The sequence below is a fragment of the Mus pahari genome, chromosome 1 (genome assembly GCF_900095145.1).
Source record: "Mus pahari chromosome 1, PAHARI_EIJ_v1.1, whole genome shotgun sequence".
NCBI lineage: Eukaryota > Metazoa > Chordata > Mammalia > Rodentia > Muridae > Mus > Mus pahari.
In genome coordinates this window covers 35,843,924-35,864,226 of record NC_034590.1, presented here as the reverse complement: position 1 = coordinate 35,864,226, position 20,303 = coordinate 35,843,924, and the positions used below count along the sequence as shown (strand labels likewise).

General features: G+C 49.4%; 1 protein-coding gene across 1 annotated transcript in view; it reads left to right on the top strand.

Moving 5' to 3' along the window:
* Window positions 1-12,774, top strand: part of Klf13 (Kruppel like factor 13) — a 54,207-nt gene extending 41,433 nt beyond the window's left edge. The window contains exon 2 of the mRNA XM_021203915.2: window positions 7,382-12,774. Within this exon, the coding sequence (XP_021059574.1) occupies window positions 7,382-7,671 (290 nt within the window). The 3' untranslated portion in view covers window positions 7,672-12,774. The remainder of the gene's footprint in view (window positions 1-7,381) is intronic.
* The last annotated feature ends 7,529 nt before the right edge of the window (window positions 12,775-20,303 follow it).

The window sequence follows — 20,303 nt, the reverse complement described above, 5'->3', positions numbered from 1 at the left end:
AACTCTGCACCTTTGGAAGAGCAGTCGGGTGCTCTTACCCTCTGAGCCATCTCACCAGCCCCTCATGTTCTAATCTTACAACTTAAACTTTCTCTTAATTTTTGAAATTTGAACCAGTATATAAAAGTAGTATCTATTTATGGAGGGCCGTGTGCTGTACTGGTGCCATGTAGAATTGATTCTAGTGTAATACATGAAGTGTGGTATGAACCACTAGAAACACTAGTTGTTTTAATACGTTTTATGACCACCCCCCCCCCCAGTTTCTGGCCACCAGTGGTACCTCACAGGCAAAGACACCCACCTAGACAGACACATAAACATACACATATTTTAAAATAAAATAAATCTTAAAAATGGAGCTGGTGAGGGACAAGTGACATCTGGTGGCATGGCCACTGTGTTTAGGTCTAGCTCTGGCCTCCTGCCCACCAGTTACTAGCTGCCACAGTTGTATCCTCCAACAGGGTGATTCCTTCACAGAGCTTTTCTCACTTAATTTTCCAGACACATCTTAGTAACAAGTTACCCCCCACCCCCATACCAAATTGCAACAGCTAAAATGCCAACTTCAGGAAATAGCCTTACAGAAATTGTCAAGACACATAGCAGCCCAAGGTGGGTTCTGAGGTTAAGTAGCACCCTCCCTGCAGTGTCCTGATGGCTCCTGTGTGCGCTCATCGCTTCTTAGCCTCTTGGCTGAGATCAGTGGCACTGGCTCCCACAGCAGCAGGCCAGGAGCTACAACAGCGTCTGTAGCCAGCGGTTCTCAGTGTTCCATGTTTGCTCTGGCATATATCTTTGTGTCCTGCAGGAGTTCCCTCACATACAACCCCCCCCACCACCACCACCACCAGTGACTGAGAAAGGTAAGATGGCATTAGCGGCAGTATGGGGGCAGAGGAGACAGCTTTCTTGCTGTGTGCATCTCTCCTGATGCGTCTCAGACTGAGTCAGGGATCCTACCTATGACTTTGGCTCTGCCACTAGCCTGCTTCTCCTCCTGGGGCATAGGTCTCTCACCTGGTCCCTGGGTGGGGGAAGACAAGTCATCAGCTGTCTTGGTCACTAGCATTTGTAGTGATCAAGACACCAACCAGATGTACCCTGAAGGAATTGGGAAAGTCTATCCACCATCCAGAAACAATTCTTTCTAGCTCACCGAGGCTATCCATACACCTGAATTTTCTTGGCGGTCTCCAGTTGACCAACCCAAATACTTAGCTGTTTGCTGAGCTATCTGTATGCTAGGAGAGCAAGCAGGCCTTCCTGGAGTGAAGACTACCTTAAGGCATTCTTGAGGTTGAAGCTAGAAGTGGCCCCAAGCCAGTGACCACAGACTAAAGGTCTTTACTAATGAATGGCAGCCCAGTCTGGTATGGAGTAGCTGAGACTGGGAGCCTGCAAGATGTAGGATCTCTTAAAGGGTCCTTACCATTCTGCCTTGCCTCCTGACTCGTACATAGATTCTTTATGCCTACAGAGGGCTGATCTTAGAATCTGGGATACTGCATAAGATGGATGGATCTATCTGCATTTTCAGGCTCTCCTCGTTAGAGGTGCATCATCTGCAGGCCTTCTCTTCTCCCTCCACAGTAAGAGAGCAGGGTAGTCTTCCAGTTGGCTGCTGGACTTTGGGCAGTAAACCTAACCCAGGTCAAGCAGGAGGCTGCTCTGCCCACTCTCCACCACTATCACTGCATAGAAGCAGGGGTGGGAGAGCAGCAAGGCAGGCACGGGTTTGTACAGGTGCTGCTGGAGCCAGGAGTCGCCCACCCACCTGGGGAGGAGCGAGTGGCAGTGAGGCTTAGCTATCTGGCTAGTGCAAGTATTGGGAGTATGCCCTCTGGACCGGAGGACCCTCAGTAGCAGCCTAGGACCCAGCTCAGGCTCTGAGCTAGACCGCTCTGGGTAGCCAGCAGCACTTGGGTGCCCTTCCGCTGGAGGACAGTGCGCGTCCAATCCCGGTGAGGGCTTTGGCAGGGGGAGGGGGGAAGCCTCTGCGGTTGCTTCCCCTCCTCCGGCCGGCCTCACTGAGAACATGCTGTTCCCGCCCAAGCCTGCGGCTTGGGCAAGAGCATATGGGACGTAGTGTTCCCTGATAAGATGAGGCAATCACGCTCAGCCCGCGCCATGCACTGCTTGCTGCTACCAGCGGCCTCGCGGCGGCGCCAGGGAACATTTATGTAACCGTGTCTCTGGCGCGCCAAGTGCCCGTGGCCAGTCCCACCTCCCACCAAATCCCAGGGCACACTGTACCTCCCCTCCTCCCACAAGGCTTAAATCGCCCCCCCCCCCGGTCTTCCCTTACCCTCTCCCCCGTCCCCAGCATATAAGGTCTCTATTGGGTAGCTCCCTCCTAGCCTTCACTTGGCCTATAGCTTGTGCCTGTGTCGGCACTTCCCCTGCCTTATGCCACCAACACTGCCTAGCCTTGAGCCAGCCCCCTCCAGCAGTTGGCCTTCAATCTCCTTTCCTTTTCTTCCCTGCCCACCGGGTCACAGTGTCCTCAGCTCCCCCTTTCCTCCTATGAGATTCCCTTTTCAAAGCCTAACCCCCATCTTGCCCCACTCCTCCAGTCACCTCCCCCACTCCCGGGCATATGCATCTGTATTGGTCACTCAACCCCCTGTCCCCTGGTCCCTTGTAGCTTCTGAGGATGGAGTGCTCCCCCCTGAGAGGGAGCTTTGAGATTCTTCAAAAAAGGCCAGCTTTCTATGGGGATCTGTTCTCCAATTCAGCTACCTCCTTGGGAGGGCCAGTGCCTTCTTTTGAATTATACTACACCTTATCCTTGCAGGCTGCGCTGTCCTCAGGAGGGCAGAGGTGGTGCCCACCCCACACCCTCTGCTGTGATGGGAGGTGGAGTTACCAGCTGTGGTGCTGGCCTGCCCGCCCCACCTTCCCTTGCCTCTGTGGTGTGTCTTGGGTTGTTTCAGTTCAGGTACCCCCCACCCTGAGGCCAGTCTTTAGAGCAATGCTGGGGTATATACGTCCTGTAGGCACCTGAGACCCTTTCATAGGGCCATGAGATAAAATTGTGTTGACTATAGTAGTAACATTACCTACCTTACCTCAGGAAAAATTCCTGAAGCCATGGGATAATTGATGGCCTCACTTCTCTGGATTGCTACTGGAATGTGTACTTGGGTTTTGTTTTGTGTTTTTTTTTCTTTTTCCAAATACAATTCCTAGCAGAGGCTGTTCAACTACTAGAAGCTCTGAAGTATGGAGTGTTGTGTCCCCCACCTCTGTCCATCCATCCATCCATCCATCCTTGTTCATACTAGTTCCTGTGAATCTCCTCAGCAGCCTTGAATATTACCACTGTGGGCGAGCATCCAGATTGAGCTCCTGTAATTTCTGCCCACAGACTTTATTTTATTTTATTTTATTTTTGCATGTGGGCTGATGCAGGACTAGAGAGCAGGTGGAGGCCATCATCTCTTGGGGTGAGGACTATGTCCTGAGGGCCCTGTCTTGAGCATGTACTCAGTGAAATTGGGGAAAGACCTTCCCACCTTCCTCTCCCTAAGTGAGCTGTCTCCTCAGATGGCTGCCCTTACCTGAAGCCCTTCCAGGATGCAAGCAGAGAGGTCCCAAGAAGGACAGGGATCCAGGGCTGTTAGGAAATGGTTCAGTGGATTCTGACTCCACCCTGAACCCAACTCCCATCCCTACCCCAATCTAAGCTGGGGATAGCAAATAAGGATAAGGCATTTAGAGCATGCCAGGCCTGGGCCAGAGCTGGCTGTGGACAGCATCACCACGTGGGCCCTTCGGTGAGAGCAGGGTAGCATTCACTTCTGTAGCTGCTGTACCGTGCAACCACAAAGCGGATAGCTAAAAGCAGCTGAAATGTACTTTTCAGATTTCCTGAATGAAACCAGAAATCTAAGAGGAAGACACTGGCTGCCAGGGGTGGTTCTTCCTGGAGGCTCCAAGGGAGAATCCATTTTCCTGCTCCTCTCTCCTCATCTCCAGTGCTGGAGCTGGCAACTCGGAGATTATAGACTGTTCCCGTCGCTTACCGCCACATCCTCCTCACTAAACCTCCCTCTTGTAACTTGTAGTTTATCTCAAGATTTTTGCCCTAATTTTATCTATGAAGAGGTTTGTTTGTTTGTTTGTTTTTTCCCCCCTCTCCTTCCAAATTAGGCCACATCAGAAGTTTGGGAGTGGTTAAGGCTTGGCTATGTCTTTTCATTGCTTATCCTGCTGCAAGCCGCTGGGAGCTTGTCTGGTGTGCCATCCATTTAATGGAGACTAGGCCTGACTTGACACATGCAATGCCAGACCTTGCCAAGGTGCTAATGATTGATAGGCCTTGTCAATCAATGTCTTGAGAATGGAATCGGCATGTGACATTTTTCCATCTTCTTTTAACAAGAGCCTCCCCCCCCCCCCAGCCAGTTAGCAGTGTATTCAACATTACCATTTCTCAGACCATGGTTGGGTTAAATATTTCTTAAAATGTATTTAAGCATCCTTTTTTTTTTTTTTAAACAAATTAGGATATGGTGATACATGTGAATGGCGTGACACGTGTGGAGATCAGAAGATAATTTTTAGGAATTGGTTCCCTCTACCGTGTGGGTTCTGGGGCTGGAACTCGAGGTATCGGGCTTGATGAAGCAAGTGCCTTCTTCACCTGTTGAGCCATCTCTTGCAAACCCTTAAAGATCATATTACTCCTTACTGTTATTTTTAAGAAGACCCGCAACACAGAAAAGCTTATAGTAAAGCTGTGTTCAGTTCAGTACTGATCCCCTGATCTGATTTCAGTGTCCTGTTGGGCACTGTTTATATATATATATATATATTTTTTTTTTTTTTTAATTTCTCAAATTAATCTGTTGGTTTTGTGTAGTTACATTTAAGAACTTACCTCACTCATACCCTTCTCCTCATCTCCCCTCGATCTGATGAATATATAATTTTAATTATTATATTATTGTAATCCTACTGTGTGTCTGCCACCATTTCCTTGAAAGCCACATTTTCTGATGGGCGGTGGGATTTGTCTGTGGCACTGATCCCGTGCAGTGTTGAAATCTAGCGCTGGGTTTCTGTGACTGGAACTGTAATGTCTGATAGACCTGCCGGGGCCTGTGTTGGGATTACAGCACCTTCTGCATTCTCCTGGCCGTGTTGGAGAAGATAAGTAGTTTTATATATGAAAGGTACTCAGAGCCTTTGGGCTCTTGGCCGGCTGCACACAACCATCTGGCATTTTAGTGTGCTTTTAATTTGATCCTTGTTGGCTTGCGTGTCGATCAGTCCTGTATTTTCTGTAACTTGTTGTCACCTTTTTTCTAATAAAGATAAAAGTAATAGGCCCTCCCCATGTCCTTAAGTTTATCTGATGTGTTGATCATGCTTTCTGCCAGAACTACTTTCTCCCTGGATTATTGCCTCTGTGCACCTTTGGGCCCTACAGAGTTGCCTCTCCAAACCCCCCCCCCCCCATCTTGCCCTTGGCTCGTGATTTCTCTTGGTTTTGCTGGAGTATATGAGATGTGAACTCAGCTGCCCTCCAGCATGTCCAGCCTGATGTATACATGTAGTGTCTGTCTGTCCTGCCTGGTTCTGGTGGGGAATACCTGGTGTTTGTTTCTCCTGTACCACCTTTTAAGTGTTGAGGTCTCCTTTTTCACTCACTGCAGTAATTATCCAGAAATCCTCCTAATAGGATGCTATTCTGCACATGGCCTCCTTCCCTCTGCCCAGTTCCCCATCTTACTCTCCCACGCTGCACACACCAACAAGACTTTTTCATTCAGCAGTTCACCGCATTCATTGTCTTATATTTTACCAGTCTGTACCTCTTCTTATCCTGGAACTTTCAGCTTTTAGCCCCTCACTGTCTGTTAAAAACAAAAAGCTAGGAATATACTCAAAGCAGAATCCTGGAAAATGGAACCAAAAGGCATGGGCAACCAACTAGTGGCCATGCCCCAGGTTGCTTGGTCTTGAAGGTCACCTCTCGGGATCTTTCCCTGAAAATTAACATGGAAACCCAACACAGCACACATGAGCCTTGTCTTCAACAGTCCTAGGGATGGAACACTGGACTTTCTCATATTTTGTAGAATTTTGATTTTTATTTCAGGATAGTTCTTTCTTTGAGTATATTTCCAGCTTTTGGGAGTTATTTAATAAGAATACTTTTAATTTCTTAGTGCTGGTTTGTGTGTGTGTGTGTCCCTCGACTTGCCCTTTTTTTAAAAAAGATTTATTTATTTATTTATTTAATGTATGTAAGTACACTGTAGCTGTACAGATGGTTGTGAGCCTTCACATGGTTGTTGGGAATTGAATTTTAGGACTTCTGCTCACTCCAGTCAGCCCTGCTTGCTCAAGCCCAGAGATTTATTTATTATTATACATAAGTAACACTGTAGCTGTCTTCAGACACACTAGAAGAGGGCATCAGATCTCATTAGGGATGGTTGTGAGCCACCATGTGCTTGCTGGGATTTGAACTCAGGACTGCTCTCCTGGTCAGTGCTCTTACCGCTGAGCCATCTCAGCAGCCCCTGAACTTGCTTTTTATGACAGTTTTGTTTGTTCTGTGCCTGGCATTGTATTTCAGGTTCTGTTGAGGGTTCTAATTAGAGGTTTTAGGTTAATTGTCCTGTTTGCCAGCTTCTCCCCTTTTCCTCCACAGTTGGGGGCTCTCTTGCCATTTTCTTTCCCTTTCACACTAGTGATTTTCTTTGGCAGTCAGGTGACCCTGAGTGTCTGTTAATGTTTAAGGTGGTTGGGTGGGTGCTGTGGATTTCTTTTGCTGGACTTAGGTGGGATAACTTCAGGAGCTTGCAATCTTCCTTATAGCTTCTGTAGGGCATGGAAGCAGAGAAAAGGGAAGAAAGGCAACTGTGGGACTCCTCCAGTTCCAGAGAAGTTGATTCATCTTTCTTTCCTTTTCTTTTCCTCTTTTTTAACCCCCCACTGTGTATAGTAAAGAGTTTAGGTGAATACTAGCTTGCTCCTTGATCTGAGCAACGACAGCATCCTGGTCCATCCAGACGGAGAGAATGCACACTCACTGCCTCTGAGTTCCACTGTGATTTGCTGTCCACGCCTGTGTGGGCCCCTCCTGGGCCAGCGGGGGTCGTCATTGTCCTCTGTCATCCTGTTTTGAGTCTACAAGAGCCTGTTGGAAATTTGATACATCCATGGCCTGCTGTAGGGTCTCTTGTCAGAGCAGGAGCAGCAGGCCATGTTGTTCTTTCTTCATCAAACCCGTCGTCTGCTTCCATCTCAGGTGTGGGCTTGGCACAGAATGGGAAGGAAAATAGGCCTTGGAGCATGGTGCGAGCCAGTGGCGAGACAGTGGGGCGTGGCCGAGACTTAACCTCTGTTCTGTCCCCTGCAGGTGAGAGGCCTTTCGCTTGCAGCTGGCAGGAGTGCAACAAGAAGTTCGCGCGCTCGGACGAGCTGGCACGGCACTATCGCACGCACACGGGCGAGAAGAAGTTCAGCTGCCCCATCTGCGAGAAGCGCTTCATGCGGAGCGACCACCTGACGAAGCACGCACGCCGCCACGCCAACTTCCACCCAGGCATGCTGCAGCGGCGCGGCGGGGGCTCGAGGACCGGCTCGCTCAGCGACTACAGCCGCTCGGATGCCAGCAGCCCCACCATCAGCCCGGCCAGCTCACCCTGAGCACCCGCGCCTGGACCGCGCCTCCTCGCCCCTTTGGTAATAGGAAAGCTGAGCGAACTTGAGAAGTCCACAGCAAAACAGTTTTCTTCACCTCAGGTGTCAATTTTTAACAAAAAGGAAAAAAAAATCTCAAAAAATAAAACAAAACAAAAACACCACCCACAAATTGCACAATACAGCTATCCACGAAGTTGAGATTCAGCGGTGTTGAAACCCCCCCCTTTCTCAGGGATGAACGCGGTCCACGAGGTCAGTGAGGGCATGCCTTTCTGCCGCCTTACTTTGTACATAGATTTGCACTCTGGAGTTTTCTGTGAGGTTTAGGATTACATTGGGGCAGAACAGGACAGCTGGAGATAGAGATACGGTGTTTTTGCAGTAGACCCCCCCAAAGGCCTATGACCCTCTCTTGCCTACCACTCAATTGTGGTTCTCTGCCCTTTGGCCTGGCTGAGAGACCGGCCACCTCACACGGATGTGGTAAGCCATGATAGACCATGGGAGTGCTCGCCTATGGAACTGTGAAGGACCTCTGCCTGCTAAGGCTGGGCCTGCCTGCCTGCCTGCCTGCCTGCCTGCCTACCTACCTGCTTCCAGAAATCCTTGGGAAAATGGAGGCCAGATGCAAACCCTGCCTGGATTGGCACATCATGGTTGCCAACCACCCAAGGAGGCGGCTGGGCCCTGCTTGCCCTACAAGAAGGCACCTGGGACCCTTCACTGTCACACTATGTTCTCAGACTGGGAAATAGTTCCCTGGGCACATTGTACTGAACCTGCTTCTCCCCAAAATCGGTGTTTTATCTGGCTCCCTAAGCTCTCGTGACCTGGGCCACAGGACAGGACCATCATGACCCCTCTGCCTCTTCAGTCTGTGAGTGTGGTAGCGCTCACACATCCCACAGGACTGGACTGATGGTGGCAAAGGCATCCTCAGTTAACACCTCAGAGCAGCACAGCAGGTGCTCCAGGAGATGCTATTGGAGAGACAAGGACTGCTTTTCTGGGGAACACCGGATGAAAATTGTGGGAATTGCTTTCTCAGACCCCTGGGTACAGACTTAGCAAACCCACAGTTCCACACTGTTGCATTATCCACTTTTCTGTCCTGCTTCTGCCTGCCCTGCCTGGGAGCTCCCAAACCACACCCAGTCCGCAGTGTGGCTTAGGGCAGGGGTGGGTGGCCTGCTGGTTGGACAGCAGGAATAGACACCAGGTCTGCTCTATTTCTCCCGGAGCCCAGCCCTGGGCTACATTGGCTTCAGGTGCTGGGCCTCATCAGCAAGACCATGTTCTGGTTGCTCATTTGCAGATACTTGGAGTATCATCTACTCCCACCCTGCAGAGGCCCAGGCATTCTTCCCCTTCTCCCAAGAACTGGGGCCTAGGAACACAAAGCCCCAGGACTGGATATGTGTGTGTGTGTGTGTGTGTGTGTGTGGTGTGTGTGTGTGTGTGTGTGTGTGTGTGTGTGTGTGTATTGGGTGGTGGGTGGGTTTGGGATGGACATGGGTTATCTTACAGAGACCTCTCTTCATTTTGATGTGGAGGATCGGCCCTTGTGACTCAGAGGGTCGTAGATGGGCTTCCTGGGCCCAGTGTGCCTTGGTTGTGGCCATTCTGCCTCCACCCCAACCTTCACACAGTGTGGGGGTGCAGCACAGGGAAAACCCAGAGACCATGCCCAGCCAAGTCTGCAGTTTCCGGCTATTGTCATGTGGCTCCCACATGGATCTTGGGCACCCCTTTCTAACTACCTGTGTCAGCTACAAGAGGCTAAAAATGGCATATGGTGGCTTCTGGTGGCACAGTAGGTGCTGAACTAGGCTGTGGCATTGTTGCTGCCAAAAGCAGGCATGGTGGGCGGGGGTGGTGGTGATGGTCCCTGCCCTGGTCCAGTGCAAAGCTGGTAACAGCTCTGCTTGCATTTCACCTGGGGAAGAGAGTGGGGTATGTGGCCAGGACCTTGACTGAAGAAGGGAGCCCTGGGTGCTTGGGGTGTGGCGATCTTCATGCTGAGTTCCAAAGTGTAGTCCCTCCCAAAGTCATTTGTGTGAGGCAGAGAAAGCCACACTCTGAACACATTTCATGTCTCAGGAATTCACATTCCAGATTCAGGAATTTTATTCCAAAGTCCTTTGGTGCACCTACATCCACAGTTCTGAAGACAGAGGCAGCAGTGTGCCCCAAAGGCCAGCCAAGGTCTCTCCTTGGGAGGAGCCAGGTGTCTCCTTGTGACCTACCTCCCCACAGAGTCACAGCAGGAGGCCTTCTGACTCCGCCACTGTCTGCACACAGGAAGGATAAAAGGACTCTAAGCCCCATCATTTTGGAATAAAAGAAAGAGCTGGTTTGTTTTAGAGCGGGTTTGGGGGGAGGGGGAGGGAAAGCGGGCATAGGCTGTTTCCAAAGAGAGCACTTAATTTAATTTTTCCTCTGAATGACCCAGGGCTGTTCCATCTGATAGATGGAAGGGTAACATTGCCTTAAAACAGAAATATGCAGGCGTTGGCTATTTTTGGCAAATGAACGTGTCTTCATTCCCAAAGTGGTTCTCCTTTAATGGCAGGGTGTGGTCCTTTGGCATGGGGCCAGGGTACCCCTCATAGACCCCCCCCATATCATCTGGGGCTTCAGTTCATCTCTTCAAGGGGTGGGAGGAAGGAAGGAACATGACTAGCTTCAGTTCCAGTGGCTTCTCATTAGGTTCCCATCTTGTCATAAACAAGGGATGCCTTCGAAGATGCAGCCTTCCCAGCCGCGGTCTGTTGCAGGATCTTTGAGTTTTTGCGGTTTATGGCCATATTTTCTGTTTTCAGTTTGAGGAACCCCTAGGGTGCCCAGGAATAATACTGAAAAGTCAAATCTTTATTTTCGGGATGGGAAGCAGAGATCCCACAATGAAAGTGCCTGAGTGAAGGGAGAGTTCCTACAGCAGCGTGGAAGAGGAACTCTGGACTTCAGCCATCAAGGGGCTGGAGTTTAGCTCATGTCCCAAATGAGAAAGTCCTTCTTTGCATCAGCCATATTATGGGGCCACTGTCTGTTCCCCAGATGCCTACTGAATCCTACAGCCATACAGAAAATAGCCCTTTCCAAAGAGGGCCTTCGGTTCTCTCTTGATGGGTGCTACGTAGGGGTGGACAGTGATGCCCTCCATGGGAGTGTGGTCCTGGAGGTGCTCTACTGTGTCCTGCCATGCCCATTACTCACAGGACATGAGATGCAAAGGCTCCCCACCTCCAGCCACACCGTGGCAACCTTGTTCTGAGGCCAGCACTGGGGCAGGTGCACCAGATTCACCAGAGTGCAGCCTCCAGGTGCAAAATCCTGCACCCCCGGCGACCCCAGTGAGGGGTGGTTCAGATGTGGGGATGGATGAGGGAAGGTGACATTCTCTGGTCCCAGGAGAAATGTGGCAGAACAGAGGGGTTACCTTTCGAGATGAATGCCTCGGCCCCACTCCGTCCAGAAGATCGGCCCTTTTCTTGCCGGAAGCAGGTGCTACGATGGACTGCGCAGGGTCACCGCATTTCCTAGATGCTTCAGCTGGGATCTCCGCCAAGCAGGGGCGCCGTCCGTCCGGGTGAGGCTAACCTGAGCAATAGCTTGGCCTTGGCTCTCAGCTCTGGTTGTGGCTTTGGTTACAAGGCTACCTGTTTTGACCTCTGACAGGTGTTACCCATTGTCCCCACCCCCACCCCACTGCCGTCCCACTTCACGAAAGGTCATTTGGTCAGAGACGGTGCTGGAAGGTCTATGTGTAGCTATGTTGTGATGATCGGTAAGAGATGGTTTGTAGGTCACCCACTTTTGTCTTTTTTTTTTTTTTCCTGTCCAAAGTTTCCATCTGTCCGTTCTGGAGGCTGTATCTTTCAAAGCTAAAATCCAGATGTTTGACTCACTGTTTTGAAGTCAGGATGGCACTAGGAAGAGCCAGGTCCTATGACTAATTTTCCTGATTCTGAGTCTTCAAANGTTTGTCCTGGACACATTCCAGAGAATTTTGTACCCGACCATGGATGCACAGTCCAACTTACTACTGATACAGGCCTGAGCACTGCTGAGGGAGAGGCCCTTCCTCTTGGTGGCCAGAGGCCCCAGTCCACCAGGGACTGGAGGCTTGATTGGTTTCTTTGACCCCTACCGAGTTAGTTAGTGGACTTGCTCTGGAACTGTAGCCTAGCCCAGTTGTAGTGTCCCCTCCCCCACACCTCCCCCATCTCACACAGCTTTAAAACCTTACTACTTTTATTTAGAAACAAACAGGATGGCAGAAAGGACACCTCCCCCCGCATTCCTGGGGGTGGGCAGGAAACTTGGGTCAGGCGTGAGAGAGGGGTTTTCTCCCGGCTGTTTCCCTGGAGTACTTACTGCGGGTCAACTGCCTGTGCTCAGTCATCCAATGCCTGTGGGCCAGGTTGCCTGTCTGGGTACTGAGACTCTAGACTTAGGAGAATTCCTCCCCCAGGAGTAGCTAGATCTACTTCTCTTGTGACTCAGACACTGCCTGGTCATCTGCTNCAGTGGCATACCTGACTTACAATGTCTACCCAAGTACGTGGGTAGAAGGATCTTTCTGTTCCCCCATTGCACACTGGAGAAGCCCTGGGTACCNGGTGTGGGGACCCCATGGACAGTACCGTAAGGCTCCCTGCTGAGCCACTATGCATTGTGGGGTCAGAGCTCCTGTCCCTCCTTGGTGACTGGAAACCCCTGCTGTGGTTTTTTTGGACAGGCCCAGGTGACTGCTTCCCATCCAAAGCCATCGGTGGAACTTCTGTGGGATCCTTTGCCAAAATCCCAAGGCAAAAATCCAAGGGTCCAAGGCCATTTCCATCAGCTTCCCAGTTCCCTTTTCCATAGGAACTTTTTTGTTTAAACCTAGCTCCCAACATGCTTCCAAAGGCCATGTTCCGTCTTTCCTGGATCACTACAGTGAAGTATTACAGTTGTACAGTTTCCCAATCTGGCCTTGGCTTGCTCGGATAAAACTTTGTTATGTATTTTGTAAGGCATAGATTCTATATTGTAATGTCCTATGCAAAAGAAAAAAAATTAATGAAATTGTAAATTTTATTGTTTTAACATGTATGCATGTTTAGTGACGTTTACATTTTGAAATAAAATTTATGATTCATTATTTTATTTGCCTAGGTGATTGAGTTGAGGGGCGTGGTCTGCAGAGGTTCTGTTAAAGGGGCAGAAGCTAAAATCTGGAGAAACTCCAGTCATTGATCCGAGAGGCAGAATCTCAGCTGGGGCTTTGAACAAGGGTGGCTTCTCTTTTGGGTGTTCTGTCCTGTCATGTGGGGCTTCTTTGAGCCCATTAACTAAAGGTCAATGGGAGGATATGATGCCCATGTTTCCAGAGGGTTATAAGCTTCCTTCAGCCTTCCTTTATGTTACATGTCACTGTAACAAATGGGATAATCAACTCAGTTTAGAAAGGGCGTCTTTTGGCTCATGGTTTCATAGGGTCAACCATAGCCATTTAGCTCCTTTGCTATAAGCCTCTGATAAGGCCGCATGTCGTACCAAGATGGAGAGGGAGGGCCAATGCCGCTCACTTTTTTCTGTGAGTTAGAAGAGAGAGCCAGGTACCCACTGTGTCCTTGATGGGCACAGTATTATTACCACATGGATGCCTGGAAGATGCTTCCAACTCAAGCTATAGCACTCCCACAAGCACCTACACTCTCCCTGGATACAGCTACCCTTTGTCTGGGCTTCTAGAAAATGTCTATTTCTAGCCACAGAAGTTATATGGTTGGTTAGAGGCCAAAATTCACTGCCTAGGGAAGAGGCAAGATTGTCAACACCAGAGGCCAAATTTCATTCATTGTCCATGGCTGCTCCTGGATGCCAGCAATGGAAAACAACAGCCAGCAGGGTCAGGTGTGTGACTCGGTCTGTCCCCCGTGGCCTGTATCCACAGTAGCTTGGGGGCAGCGGGGAGAAGACCGGTTGCGGCCCATATCCACCTTTTGATCCAGGAGGACACAGTGGTACCCATGCTGTAAGCCGTTTCAATCTGCATGTGTAAGTAAAACCCACTAAGAAATTATAAATACTAGTAAAGGAAGGCATTTCAGTTGATGATAGGATTTGCTGACACTACATAGACACTGTTTCCTAAGATTAGGAGAGGTGTGTGTACTGAAAGCACCCAAACATGTTAACAGCCATAAACACATCATCCTGAGGTATGTGTTGGCACAGGATACTTGAGGCCGGTTCTCAGTTGGAGTCTTGCCCCGGGACAGTGTAGTTCACCTCCTCTGCAGTGTTCCCGTATTGTGTAGGAACTTCCGAAGACAGCGGTAACCATAGGGTGGGTCTGCTTCCATAAACAGTTGTGTAGGGAAAGGGTCCCAGAGGCTTTAAAAAATACTGACAGAAAAAGGAAGGGCTTGCCACTCATGACGTCACTGCTGAGAGCTCCTTCTAAGAGGGAAGCTGCATTGACTGCCCCAGAGGCCTTGAGGGGGGGCCCCAGTAGTGGAAAAGAAACAGCACATCCTCCAAGAAGCAAGTGGCAGCTTTTACTGATACTTGGAAGTGGAATTCATTAGTACGTGTGATGTCCAAACACCACACCTTTGTGTCCAGGCCAGGGGAAGAGTGGTGTCAAGTGGGATTGAGTGTGTCAGGCTTCCATCATCTCAGAGAGCAGAGTCTGGCCAAGGTTCACAAGCCACATCGGCCTCTTTAAGGATGGACTTACCATGTGTCCTTGTCTGTCTCCTGCTTTCAGGAATGTGGTGTCACAGGGTTAGTTATAATGAACAGGGGTTTGTTTTGACTCAGCCTTTTTTTTACAGACGCAAGGTCTGTTGCTCACGTTCTGATTGCCTTCCTCCCAGCAGAGTCCCAAGACAGCACATATAGAGAGGCACGTGTGTGCATTGCATGTATCACCTCCGGATTCTCTTTATGCATCAGTCAGTCATGGGGGCTTCACTCCTAACCAAATACCTTGCTGTAAATAAACATCACGGTGGGATTAAGCTTCTGCCTCTTTTACCCCCCCCCACTATGGTTTAACTCCCCCATACCTTTTTTGTCGGGAAGGAACCAAATCCAAACCACAGTACCACCCTTGGAACCAGCCTGCAGACTGTGAGCACCCCATTGCTCGAGACATTCAAGCAGATGGTAAAACACTGCTTGGCAGGAACACCATGGAGAGAGCTGTGTTCTAGAAGAGCCACACTTACTATGCACGGGGTGGGCTGCCTGCTTTAGGTGATTCACAGGGCATACTCATGAAGACTCTTGGAAGCCCTCCTTGTAGCCTGCCAGCCATTCACCTGCTGGAGACCTTAAATGACAAGTTAGGCGTGTGATTTGTGCTGAGGACGCACAGAAGGGCTCAGCCTCTCCAATCAAATCTCATAAGCGCCGTGATAGAACACTTAACTGTGAGCAACACTCCTCGGGTCTTAACATGCAAAGCGGTGTGATCGGGTAAAGTCCCAACTCTGAAAAGCCACATCACGTCTGTCTGTCCTGCTCCAACAAGGGCGAAAGACTGACTCCATGATAGTAGTAGGAAGGGTAGGCAGGCTTTAACGGTATTCCTTAGACTCCTTCCTGTTACTGCTTTAACAAACTTCCCCAGACAGCAACTTAGGGCAACACACACTTAATTTTTTTCTCATCAATTCCTGAAGGTCAAAAGTCGAAACTGAGTTTTCCTGGGTTGTAGTCAGGGTATCAGTATGACTGGTTCCTTCTGAAAGTTATTAGAGCCCATGTACATTCCTTGGCTTGTGGCCCCATCATCTCTTCCAAACCATCAGGGGAGTCTTCTATAGTGTCTACTTCTGTGATTGCATCTGACCTACCTAGTAATGCAGGCTCACCAGGCTGCACTTAAAGAACAGAAGGGCTAGGAAGGCCCCAGGTCCCCCCGAACTGAGGTCCTTCATACCTTTCCCTTCGCCTTAGATTCCAGATTGCTCCTGGAAAATGGGCACCATCGGCACCACCCCATCCCTGCAAGTATGCCACAGTGGTGACTATTGCAGTCCTGGACAGGGCTTGGGTCTCCATGCTGATACTGGGATGGGCTTCCCATCTTGAACACACTGAGCATGACTTGTGCAGCTACAGTGAGCCTGCTCAGGCTTTTGGTGTGTGGAGGTGAGGCAGCAGAGGCCAGGAGTTGCATCAGCAGGACAGGACCTGGGCCAAGCCTTCAGGCCAACCATGGTCTGGCCTCTATTCCCAGACACTTGTGGGAAACGGCATGCAGCTCTGCAGGATTGTTGTGGACGGAGACCAAGACCAACCTGGGATGAGGGTTGCCTGGCTCACACTGCCACCCCTGCCTGGATGCCTGGAGCAGCAGCCATCTCTGCTTCTCCACTTCCACTGCTGTCTGATATGTCTGTACACCAAGGGGCAGATGCTGCTTGGTCAGCACCATCAGCAGAAGGTACGAGCAGTACTGATCTATAACACAGAAAAGATAAAGTCAAAGAGGTAAAGTGGCCTTCCCAAGATTGCACAGCTCACAGAGGTCAGAGATTTAGACTTTGGGTTAAGTAAAAAGTTACTATAACCTATCTGGGGGTACTTCTGCTGCCCAGTTGTTAATGCCACAAGGGTGTTCCCCCAGTAGTTGTAGTCATGCATGAATCTCCCCAACACCCTGAGTTCACTTCCTATGCACGTACACACAGCAGTGAGATTGCCAGCTCACAGGAGAGTTCTACTTTTAGTGTGTTCAGGCTCCTCTTTGTTGTTTCCATAAATACTCATTCCCGTTGACTATATAGATTGAGAGGGGGTCCCTTTTCACAGCATCCTCACTAATACTAGTTTGTTTGTCTGGTTTTGTGGTTGTTTTGCGAGAGTGTCTGGTTAGCCCAGATTGGCCTAGAACTCTCAATCCTCCTGCCTCAGCCTCTTGAGTGTCAGGATAAGAGGTGTGGTGTTTTTGGATAATGCCCGAGTCATTCTTTATAACTGGCTGAGTCTTAACATCCTCCATTTTCAACCTTACTAGTTAGGACATGACTTACATGTGGGCTCTCTAGAAGCATTGGGTGAGAGAGAATCTATAGTATTTGTCGACATTGCTTTGTGACCAGCGTCTCCTTGAATCCCCCGAACACATATTCCGTGGAGGCAAGGTTGTTGATTGAGTGCTGTTGATGTGATGCTTAGGAAACTGGTCAGTACCTGCTTACTCTAGTAAACAGACCAGCCCCCACCTCTTGCCTGTGTCCTGATCTTTTCTCTTAGCCACAGATGTTTGCGAGATCAGTCCCTGGACAGTAGCCCTGTCAGACTGGGAAGATGACCTTGTTCCTCAGCTCAGCCACGTCTTCCCCAGTGAGCTTCCTACCTGTGAAGACTTCTACTGTGACAGGAGCAGGTGGCAGTTCACGGAGGCTGTGTAGTAATGGACTCAGAAACCCCCAGATCCAGGCAGGTAACAAACGCCTCTGCAGTGGGGATGAAGGGCCAGGAGAGGCACACATGGCAATTGCCAGCAAGCTGGCACTAGTGTGAGGAGTCAGTCTGAACTCACACTTTCCTCACACATAGTTCTGTAAATGTAGCAGATATTAAATTATGAATTATGAAAGCCAAAAATATTTAAAACCTTCTTAACATCCAAGGTGAGGAGTTGTCTCAGTGAATCATACAATATCAAGCTAATTTCTAAGGAATCAAATCCTGTAAGAATAGGATTTGGTCAAGGCAGGGCGGGAGGGGGCGGGAGGGGACCTCAGTAGATGGCTCCAGAGTACTGTCTGTGACTGCATAGGCATGGACTTAGATCCCCAGTAGCCCTGTAAAAAGGGGGTATGGATGTGCCAGCAATCCCATCTCTGGAGGAAGCAAGTAGGAAGACCCTTGGGATTTGATGATGAACCAGATTCGCAAAATCAGTGAGTTCTAGATTCATCTAGAGACCCTGCCTTAAGTCATAATAAGGTAGAGAAGGAGGCAGACACCCAGCATCAATGTCTTGCTCCAAATCCACACACACACACAAAGTTCGTGCACGTGCTCAACACACACACACACACACACACACACACACACACATTGTCTACAGCTATTCCATGTTTGTATTATTCATGTATAGAAGAAAGGTGTGTGGGACACAAACTCAGGTGCACGTTACCATTTGGCATCCAAAGACACACATTTGCCTACTTGCTTTTATTCTCTAAAATTTCAAAACTGCTCAGGTAGAGTTTATGTGAGGAAAACCTACAATAGAACTCTTCTGAGGTAAAGGCTTGCCAAGGGCCAACTGATGACATGTGGCCTGCCCTTAGAACAGGATGGGACTCACCCTAGATGTCCCCAACAGGAGTCCATGGGAGGACAGATGTGTTCCAGGTCTCTTCTCCCTGCCCCCCAGCACAGTAGCATGAAGAAAGGACAAGAAATTAAATATTCCATCCTCCGTGTCACACTTCAAATTAGCTGTCCCAGGAAATCGAGCTACAGACTAATGGGAGCCATTCAGCTATGCCAGCCTCCCACACAGCGTTGCCTGCTGCGGGCTGAATGTCACCTGCCTTTCTTCATATGTTGCACCTGAATCCCAAGGGAAGGAATTAAGTCACCAGGAGGCACTCATGTTCGCACAGTGCTCTTGACAAGTTTGGTACATTCATAAGGAGACAAGAGAGATGATCTCTCCTGGACACTTGAGGACACAGGGAAGAGGTTGGCATTCTGCAAGCCCAGAAGCCTGCCCCCTCCAGACACTGGATCGGAACCACCCCGATCTTCTGCGCCACTAAGTCTGTGACCAATAAATGTTAGCGGTATGTGGTGGTTTGTTTTAGCAACCTAAACTGACTCTAGAGTCTAAAGCGTGACTACGAAACCACATGGTGAAGATTCACTATCAATTAGATGGCTCCAAAGGTCCAGGGGTTCATCAATGCCCACATGTTACATTTCAAGTTTATTAGTGGGGCATGTGCTCCCTTTCTCTGTTTGTGCTCCACGTGTTGGAATTTACAGGGTACAGGTTCTGGTGTGCATCCTGGGCGTGTCTGAGATGGTCTGAAGCTCATCCCTGCAGCGTGAGGACCGCAGGGTGTGGGGAAGGCAGTGGCCCGTCTATCCTCTGCACAGAGCAGAGCAGTGTGCTCCAAAGGAGGGATGTTGCCAGGGAGTCTGGTACCCAGATCACTGTTCAGCTTGGACTCCAGCCATTCGGCGACACAGAGTAAAAATAGAATAAGCTGTCTCCAGTAGGGAGAAGGGGCCTGAAGCTTGGTGGGAAGCCTCTTAAAGGAGAGCAGGTTTTATTAATGTGAGCCCAGAGAAGGATGCTGTGGTGTGGGTACGGTCACAGGTACCTGAAGGTGGGTGATGGGTGCTCACTGCTCTTTCAGGCTGGCACCCAGTCCTTGGATAACCATGGGAGATGGTTCGTTTTCCTGTATGTATGTACTCGGGAAAAGAACAAATGTACCATCTACATTTGGTGATGGCTGTAAAATTGATTGAGAAAATGCCAGTGGAAATGCTTCAAAATGTCCAAGCAGCAAATGTTTTATTTTAGCATGCTGTGTCAAGGCATTCAGAGACTTCGAAGTAATTTGATTATGGGTTCCAGTTTTTGGTTTGTTTGTTTGTTTGTTTGTTTAATGCTACTTCTCTAGGCTTTCCCCAAGCTCTAATTCCTTCACAGTATGTATCATATAAGAATTTAGATTTTTTTAAAAAGATTTATTTATTTATTTATTATATGTAAGTACACTGTAGCTGTCTTCCCAGAAGAGGGCATCGGATCCCATTACGGATGGATGTGAGCCACCATGGGGTTGCTGGGAATTGAACTCAGGACCTGTAGAAGAGCAGTCAGTGCTCTTAACCACTGAGCCATCTTTCCAGCCCGGGCTCCAGTTTTTAAAGCTAGTGAAAGTTACACATAGGAACAAAACTTTAGAAAGTAAGAGCCCCTCCCCAAGTCCCAGTGACAGACTCTCCTCCTTGCCTGCTCCACCCGCCCTAAGTACCAGTAAGATGTCTCCTAGTGTTTCAGAACCTTGCCGCGGAAGTCCAAGTCCGACATTACCAAAAAGCCCTGAGCTCTGTACAAAATGTCAGACTCCCTTTGTCAGCAGGGCCTCCTCTTCTCTACCTGGGGGCGTCTTGAACCCCTCCACCTACGGGAGGAATGTCAACTAGCCCTGCACCTGAGATTCCTGGAGTACCTCCCCATGCTAATGAGGCATCTCAGTCCCTTTGCCCACCCTGGATATTCTCATCCCCTCCCCCCAAAACTATAGAACCCTTGGTTCACCCCAAATAAAGCCAGATATACCGTACCACCAGAATAAAGAACTATAAACAAGCTAAGATTATCTTCAGAGAGCTGCTCCGTTGAAGATCGTTGGAGAGGGCCTTCACCTGAAAGAACTGTAACATTAAGATCCTCGGGAAGGCCTCGTCCCCTGCCTTGTCCCCGGTTCTCATTTCCTGCAGAACTCCACAGGTTCCTGTCTCCACTCCACCCTTGCAGCCTGGTGTGCAGCAGGTGCCTGGACACCCTGAGAGGAGAGGAAGACGAAGAACCACAGCTGGACCCCAAAATGCATACCGCATCTTTGTAGCACTTAAGTATTTTGTTTGCCATTCTC